Here is an 8,995-nt window from a genome sequence, read left to right on the forward strand (position 1 = left end):
GAGAGAGAGAGAGAGAGAGAGAGAGAGGAGAGAGAGAGAGAGAGAGAGAGAGAGAGAGAGGAGAGAGAGAGAGAGAGAGCACGTGCTGAGCCAGCTTGCCTGATCTGCGTCGCCCAGGCCAACCCCCAGGCCACTTCATCTCGGGGACTATCGTTATTAGATTATCGATTCCGTCGATCCCTTCTCAGACGTCACCCAACAGTGTATCGGGGCGAAAGCCCGACCACTCCTCAGAAGCGCTGCCAAACATCGATTTGTGCCCGGCACGAAACAGCTTTCAAAACCGGCGCGAGTTTTACAGCATCCGCGTGTTGGACAGAAGTCAGAGGAAAAGCTGTCAGTATTCTTTACCCACAGTCAGCTGCAAGACATCGCGACAATGCCAAGATTAATCGCACGTGCGTTTGCGAGGCCTAAGTCCCCTGTACCTTCGTTTTCAGCGTCCGTAGCTGACCTGGATAGGGGTAACAAACAGGTTTTCTGCAATAAAATAGCTACTGGTCCAACCAGAAGGCCTATGGTAAGTGACACTGGGTTGGATTACAAACGCTGAACTGTGTTCGTGTTCACAAGCGACAGTGAAGACAGCTTGAAATTGAAAAGTGGAGTTTTGCAATATGACCACTGTTTACCAAATCAGGTCGTTCTACCAGTGACTCACGGTAAACTGATGCGCACTATTGTTCCGCAAAGTACTCAGAATACACAGTGGTCAAAAAAATCAGGACCTCAAAAGATTCTTGTTCACATTTACAGGAATTCACTCGACTGAGGCTTGTATGGGACCATGTACCATGGATTGATGTTGTTGATTGGTTGCATGATGACATATTACTTTCGTATTGCTCTATTCTATGATGGTGCATTGCTATTGTACTGCGTCGATGCCTGCAATCAACGCATCTCTAATTGGAATCAATCCACGGCATCGCATCAAATAGCACCAGGCAACGCCACGAGTGCAGCAGTGGTGTATTGCAATGCAAATTACGTGAACATAACGCAACAGATAACACGGGCAGCAATGGCGTGACTCGGCGGTAGACGGGCGCGGCCTCGTGCGGTGACCGCTGCCGCACCACTGCCGTTTCGGCGGCGGCCACGGCCCGACCAGGCGCCTGGGTGCTGGCCGGCGGCTCACTCCTCGCCCATCAGCGGCAGGAACACGGCCGCGTCCGGGAAGATGCGCAGCTCGCCGGCGCCGATCGGACCCTTGTTGCACATCGGGCACGGGTCGTCCGACTCGACGAACCTGCCACAGAGCGGCTCCCGTCAGCTCAGGTCGGGCCGACCGGGACAGGGACGGTGCTGGGTGGTGACACGGCCAGGGTAGGGCCGTCAGCGGCCCGGAGGACCCAAGTCAGTCGGGCGGACCGGGACAGGGACGGTGCTGGGTGGTGACACGGCCAGGGTAGACCCCTCAGCAGCCCGGTGGACCCAAGTCAACCTAGAGGACCGGGACAGGACAGTGGTGGGTGGTGACACGGCCAGGGTAGGACCCTCAGCAGCCCGGGGGACCCAAGTCAACCTAGAGGACCGGGACAGGACAGTGGTGGGTGGTGACAACGGCCAGGGTAGGACCCTCAGCAGCCCGGGGGACCCAAGGCAGTTCGGGCGGACCGGGACAGGACAGTGGTGGGTGATGACACGGCCAGGGTAGGACCCTCAGCAACCCGGAGGACCCAAGTCAGTCGGGCGGACCGGGACAGGACAGTGGTGGGTGGTGACACGGCCAGGGTAGGGCCGTCAGCGGCCCGGAGGACCCCCGTCAACCTAGAGGACGCGGGACAGGACAGTGGGTGGGTGATGACACGGTCCAGGGTAGGACCGTCAGCAGCCCGGAGGACCCCCGTCAACTAGAGGACCGGGACAGGACAGTGGTGGGTGATGACACGGCCAGGGTAGGACCCTCAGCAGCCCGGGGGACCCAAGTCAGTCGGGCGGACCGGGACAGGACAGTGGTGGGTGATGACACGGTCAGGGTAGGACCGTCAGCAGCCCGGAGGACCCCCGTCAACCTAGAGGACCGGGACAGGACAGTGGTGGGTGATGACACGGTCAGGGTAGGGCCGTCAGCGGCCCGGAGGACCCCCGTCAACCTAGAGGACCGGGACAGGACAGTGGTGGGTGATGACACGGTCAGGGTAGGGCCGTCAGCGGCCCGGAGGACCCCCGTCAACCTAGAGGACCGGGACAGGACAGTGGTGGGTGGTGACACGGTCAGAGTAGGACACTCAGCAGCCGGGAGGACCCCCGTCAGCAGGGCGGACCGGGACAGGAGAGTGGTGGGTGGTGGCACGGTCAGGGCGCCCCCCCCCCCTCCCATCAGCCGGGCGGGCCGGGACAGGGACAGGGCAGTCATGAGCGCGGATGGCGTCATACTCGCGCCAAATCCGCGGACATAGCGCCCGGGTCGGTGACGGGACAGGATTGAAGCCGATGACGAGCGGCTGCGCCGGCCACACCGAAGCATGGAGAAGGCACACGGAAGAGGGGAACAGACATTGTTCAATCAAAACAGGAATACATCATGCAGGCACTCATCACGCGTCACACACCAGGCTTATCGTGACCAGCGTGGTCACGGACAGCCTCGAGAATTCCATGGGTCAACAAGCAAGACGTGTCTGTGAAGGTACCTCCGTCCAATGCGTCCAATGATGTTTGCGCGGCCGAGACACTGGCCGTATCTGTCCAAGCACCCTCCCCCCCCCCCCCCCCTCCCTCCTCTCCCCGCCAGTCGCGGTACTCACTTGGCCAGCTCCGAGCGGATGGCCGGGAAGTTGCAGAACGGACACTCTGTGAGGTCGTCTTTGACTACGTGACGGCCGGAGGCGATGCAGTAGGGCAGCGTGTGCTTGCACTTGTCGCAGTTGAGCTCGGTCTCCGCGATCATGTTATCGCAGAACGGACAGGCGGCCGGGAACTCCTCCTCCTCCGTTTTGGCCGGCTTGCGCACCACCGCCTCGATCTTCTTGCGGTATTTGGCATCCACCTGGTCCCGGTACTCGGGCTTCATTAGAGTGGCGGCGAACTGGAACGACGATTTCTTGAGACCGGAGCGCTGGCACTCGATCACCGTCGAAGTCAGGATGGGCACGGTGTCTGCCGGCCAACGCAAGGACATCGGTCAGCGGGTCGCCGCGCCGCCGCCGCCCGCGCGCAGTACACACTCGACAGCGGCTCGCGGCCAGCGACGCACCAAATCGAGGAGAATGGTGGCCAGCAGAAATCACGCTCCGTCGCCCACGCCCACGGCAAATGAAATGTCAGCTTAAGCGAATCTTAGGCCCCTGGACTCTGTGAGCCATACCGCACGCCGGCTGCCAAAACACGGCACATGCAGTATCCCCCTCGGAAGACCTGCGGTGGCGACACCGGCCGACGATTCGGTCCACACAGGGTCCACCCCCCCCCCCCCTCCCTCCCTGCGGTGGCGATACCGGCCGAAGATTCGGTCTACACCGGGTCCCACCCCACCCCCACCCCACCCCACCCACACTCCACCCCACCCCACCCCAACCCACCCCCACCCCACCCCACCCCCCACCCACCCACCCCACCCCCACCCCTCCCGCTGCAAACGTCGGGCGATGCCCTCCCGGGAGGCCAGCGGTGTGCCGGCCGTCAAGAAGACGCACGGGCTGGGAACTTGGAGATGTTGTTGGCGACCCTGATAAGCAGGCGCGCCGCCATCAGGTGCTCGTTCCGCTTGACGTGGATCCGCGCCAGGATGTACGAGTGCAGCATCATCATGTTGGACGCCAGCTCGTTCGGCACGCGTATCTTGTGCTTCCGAAGCTCCTGGTACATGCCTAGCAGCATGTCGTGGGCGTTTCTGCAAGAACATATCGTATAGCAAGAAACACATGGCACTCAATACAAATGGCACATCCACAGGTCGCGTGGAAAGGAAGCGAAATAATGATTCACAGAAGCTACAGCCACAAAACAAATTAGCATACATTAGTCAAACATCGAAAAAGAGCGCACTTGAAAAGCACTTACAGTCCAGCACCAGCTGCATTCCATCAACGGTCTGGCAGAATCCCCGGAAGCAGGACTCTTCCTCTGGGCGTGCATCAGACTCCACTGCAGTGTTCGGGCAGAGAGTTCCTCGACATCCTCACCGTTCCGTCCAGATACATACCCCGCTCTACCTCACCAGTGCGGGTCGACCCTCTGGAGACATACCCCACTCCACCTCACCCAGTGCGGGTCGACCCTCTGGAAACATGCCCCGCCCCAACTCACCGGTGCGAGTCGACCCTCTGGAAACAGACCCCGCCACACCTCACCGGTACGAGCCGACCCTCTGGAGACATACCCCACTCCATCTCACCGGTACGAGCCGACCCTCTGGACACATACTCCGCCCCCAATTTACCGGTACGAGCCGACCCTCTGGACGCATACCCCCACTCCACCCCACCAGTGCGAGTCGACCCTCTTGAGACATACCCCCACTCCACCTCGCCAGTGCAAGTCGACCCTCTTGAGACATAACCCGCCACACCTCACCGGCACGAGCCGACCCTCTGGAGACATGCCCCGTCCCACGTCACCGGTACGAGAGTCGACCCTCTGGAGACATACCCCGCCACAGCTCACCGGTACGAGCCAACCTTCTGCTCCTCCTTGGCGATGATGACGGCCGTCTTGGCCGACTCGCGGTACATCTTGCGCGCCATGTACAGCCGGAACAGGTACTTGGGGTCCTTGGGCACGCCGTCCTGCTCGCCCAGCAGGAAGTCAATCACCTGCTTGGCCAAAACCCTCCGAGTTGGCCTCGCCCACCACGTCGATGGCCAACATGATGGCGTCGGCCTCCTGGGCGCCCTGGGCCGCCCTTCAGCAGCAGCTTGATCGCCTGTCGAGAGAGGAGAAAGAAGAGCGGCGTTAAGGCGGTCGACAGTCGGCGTCGGCAGGAGACGGCCGCTCACGGCGAGAGATGGCGACGGGTGAGTGCCGCGGCCGCACCGGCGCACGTGGCGCACCAGCCCCAGCGGCGAGGCGGCGGCGCGCTGCACCACAGCCGTGACGGACGGCTGCGGCTCCAGAGCGCACCGACGCCGTGACGGACGGCTGCGGCTCCAGAACACGCTGACGCCGTGACGGACGGCTGCGGCTTCAGAGCACGCTGACGCCGTGACGGACGGCTGCGGCTCCAGAGCACGCTGACGCCGTGACGGACGGCTGCGGCTTCAGAGCACGCTGACGCCGTGACGGACGGCTGCGGCTCCAGAGCGCACCGACGGCGCACGCCCTGCGGCGGCCGTACCTTGGTCGAGTCTCCGGACATGTGATGGAACTTGCCAGCCAGGAAGTAGTTCATGGAATTCTCGTAGTGCAGCGCCATGCTGCGGTAGTCCTCTGGACGGCCGTCTGCAGCCGAGCCATAGGCATACAGTTAGCCCAGCGGCCCGGCAGGCATCTCCGGAGGGTGCGACGGATCGTCTCATGCACCACATCACCCGGCTGAATCGCAGTCGGTACCCATCGGCGGTACCAACATCGCTCAGGTTCTCACGACGACACAACCTTTCTGATAATTGGCATTCGCTTGCGGAACTTCGCTTTTGTAAGATATAACACCGATAACACCATAACACCGTAGCACCGATATGAACCGAAAATTTTAGGTAAACGCGACTGTGCCGTGCTAACAAACATCTGTTGAGGTAAGCACGTAATAAGAGAAACCGGGCCCAAATACTGGGAATAAAAAGGCTGCCGTATAGCTGGCGTGTTACAAGTACTATCCCGCTGTCGATCGCATGGACGGAGCTAAGAAATATTATGAACAATACAGAAGCCCTGAGGGAGGTACACTGCTGACCATTTCCGATGATGTCGGCGAAGGTGTCCATTTTGCCGTGCTTCTGAGCCAGGTTAAACGCCTCCTCGATGCACTTGGACATAACCAAAAACTGAATGGCCGAAGCAAAGTCGCCCATCTTCATGAAGAATCTGATTACCGCGAGCAAAAACACGAGTTAAGTGAAAACGACAAGAACTATTAGAATCGACCACACAACGAATGAGGATCTTCAAGAAAAGCATCGGCCCAAAAACGTTTGGGTAAAAATAAAACATGGAGACCTTAGCGTACAAAGACCTGCACGGAGCGCATTAAGTATGAGCGTGTGCAGCGTGGTAGTCATCAACGGTCTGAGAGATTACACTCAGCGCCCGGCAGGCTACATGCGGATACAAATGATTCTCTCACGACCACATAGTCCGCTCAGAAGCGGCAGAGCACACTGTGTGTGTGTGTGGGGGGGGGGGGGGGGCGACGCCGGCGGCGGGCGCGGCCACCACACTCACTTGGCCACCAGACGGGCGCCCTCCACGCTCTTGGACTCCTGCACGACGGCGACGGCCTGCTGCGGGTTGTTGAGGTGGGTCCAGCAGGATGCGCACCATGCTGTCGTATTCGCGCGCCGTCTCGTAGGCGGCCAGCGCCTCCTTGTACTTGCCCTCGGCCTCGCGCGCCTGCCGGCCGGCCGACCGCCGTCACGTCACGTCACGGTCACGTCACGTCACGCCACGTCACGTCACGTCATGTCACGTCATGTCACGTCCTCTCAGGGGTGGATGCCATGTCCGCACAGGACTGGCGAAAGGTGCAATCGGTAGTCGCTGGCCTCGGCCGTTCGTCCTGCTGGGCTCTGATGTGGTGTTTTGTAAATATCGTGGAAGTTAGTTTGGCATGGCTTTGGCTCCGCCATAGTTCTTTCGGTCTTGGAGACCATTGCAGAGCTATGGGACTAGGTAGAAAAACAGCAAGTGGTAAGATACCGTAGACCCCCTCGCCCTCAAACACACGCTCCCAGACGAATGCACGGAGCTCGCGCAGTGAACCGCTGCCAGGTCACCGCAGTGGACCATACATACCTGCTGCATGGTCCAATGTGGCGAAAACTGGACAGTCATGTGTCTACATGCCCGGGTGACACTGGGAGCACCAGCAGCCTTACGTTAGGCCAGAGGGATGCAGAGCACGTTAGTCAGATGTAGCGTAATGTTCAGGCTCAGTCGCACAGGCTGAGGTGTCGCAACGGGGGCAGCCGGACAGCCCCCCCCCCCCCCCACCCTCCCTCCCACTCTTCATCCTAAAAAATAAGACCCGCAAAACTCAAGCATTTACGCAATACCCAAGACAATGGGGATATGTTGGTGAAACCGTTCCGGCTTGCTCCTCTGCCCGGAAAATCCCGGCGACGCCTGCAGCGTGCTGCCGTCTCACGTGACGAGGGACGCGCGTGCGCCGAGCCGCACGACGCTGCGGACGCACGGTCCGCGCGACGCACGGTCAGCGCCGATTCCCACGCACCGGCGTGTTAATGCCCCCTGGCTCCCTCGCCACCCACCTAAGGGAGACTGAAACCAGTATGTGGTACACGGCACGGCAAACTGATTTATAGCAAAATAGACAAACGTTGGACTTCTCAGTAAAACAAACTGGACAGTCATACCAACTCGCTTCTCCGCGCAGGGCCTAGTAGCCCGGTGGTAGAAATTTGAATTATGGATGCGCGGCTGGCGGTTCGAGTGTGACAGCATTCCGATTGTCCCCTTCCCCGCAAAAGACGTTGCAAACTGTCCTAAGCAATGCCTTTGTCAGTCTCGAATCAATTTACCTTCCCACAATAGATCCTGCTTGACTTATACAGCAAGGGTGTGGGTTGTTAACTTAGTGCCAGAGCTGTGTGTCAGCGTCGCGACACGTTATCATTCTCTGGCCATTTTATTAGGTCGCTTTGCACGCTAGTGCACACCTCGGCGAACTGAAAGCCATTTATATTGCTCGTACGAAGCCGAGCCGTTGGGACCCTACCTTGGCATACTGTGAGTGTATCTTGAGACTCTGAACTTGTGGCAGCAGCTCGGCCACCTTGTTCCAGTTCTTTAGCTTGATGTACATCTGCGCCGCCCGGTCGTACAGCGCGCCCTTCTCGAACAGCACGGCCGCCTCGTTGTATTGCTGCGGGTCAGAGCCGGGCGGGCCGTTTTCGAAAGACCAGCGCTCACGCACCACATAGTGACTTAGACAGGAAGTCATTGGGTTGGCTGTTGGGAGTCCGCCCGCCCTTGTTGGTGAGCATCACAACACCGGAAACGTAGTCCAGCATCAACCGAGCAGCCAAATATTATGAATATTATATTCAGATTGTTATCGATGCCAAGCAGCCAGTACGAACACAATGTTTTGGATGATCACAGGATGGTGCATTTACCTTAAGTTAAATGTCATTATTAATATCTACGTCCAAGGGCGCCTCCTCGCCATTTCTTCCTAGCCTTTAACCAGATGAGGATCCTCTCACGATGGGTGAGTTGGGCATACTGGCGGGGAAGGGAGTTGTTAACACCAACCTTCATGCCTTCCAGTATTTCGGCACATTCTTTCTTCAGGAGTTTGCTGGGCGAATTAGTAGCCAGTTGCACGCCTTTCCGAATGTCTCCGCAGCGGATAGAACATCTGGGGAACAGGCCCAAATCAAAGAGCCGAACATCAGTGGAGCAGCTGCACGGTACCGCCCCAACTGAGCGCGTGTTAAACCCGAGCCAAGTCCCCGGGGGGAGCAGACGTGTGTGGCCGCACCGTGCGACTGGAGAACAGCACGGCACCGCGCCGGCGTGGGTGACGAAGTCACTGCACTCCCAGGCATGCAGCCCAGCAACGTACGCTTAGCTCGAACATGCCCAAATGTCCACGCCAAGCCGCCCGGTCAGATCACATAAGGTAAAAATAGATGTCTGTGCACAAGCGGGTGCTCCTGTATTCTTGACTGCAGGAGCTGCTAGTGATTATCATTTCATTTCAAGACAAATTGGCGGAACTGTCCCCTAAAAAACTAGCAAGGAAAACTTACGGAAAAGATTCAACGGCAAGCGTCTCACCGCACGTGACTTGTCTCACTGAATAAGGTGCAGCCGCACCAGACTTAGTTTGAAAGATACACATCCTAGATTCCACTATGGCATGAAT

At 58.9% G+C, this 8,995-nt stretch overlaps 1 protein-coding gene across 1 annotated transcript in view; it reads right to left on the reverse strand.

The window, feature by feature from the left end:
• Positions 1-968: 968 nt before the first annotated feature.
• Positions 969-8,995, reverse strand: part of LOC119092511 (WD repeat-containing protein 19-like) — a 9,780-nt gene continuing 1,753 nt past the window's right edge. Inside the window, 11 exon segments of the mRNA XM_037215472.1 lie at positions 969-1,252; positions 2,754-3,105; positions 3,642-3,838; positions 4,612-4,776; positions 4,839-4,870; positions 5,282-5,385; positions 5,840-5,970; positions 6,328-6,404; positions 6,406-6,495; positions 7,841-7,987; positions 8,380-8,530. Of these exon segments, the coding sequence (XP_037071367.1) occupies positions 1,138-1,252; positions 2,754-3,105; positions 3,642-3,838; positions 4,612-4,776; positions 4,839-4,870; positions 5,282-5,385; positions 5,840-5,970; positions 6,328-6,404; positions 6,406-6,495; positions 7,841-7,987; positions 8,380-8,530 (1,561 nt within the window). The 3' untranslated portion in view covers positions 969-1,137.

The sequence above is a fragment of the Pollicipes pollicipes genome, unplaced genomic scaffold (genome assembly GCF_011947565.3).
Source record: "Pollicipes pollicipes isolate AB1234 unplaced genomic scaffold, Ppol_2.1 Scaffold_3447;HRSCAF=4054_pilon_pilon_pilon, whole genome shotgun sequence".
Lineage (NCBI taxonomy): Eukaryota > Metazoa > Arthropoda > Thecostraca > Pollicipedomorpha > Pollicipedidae > Pollicipes > Pollicipes pollicipes.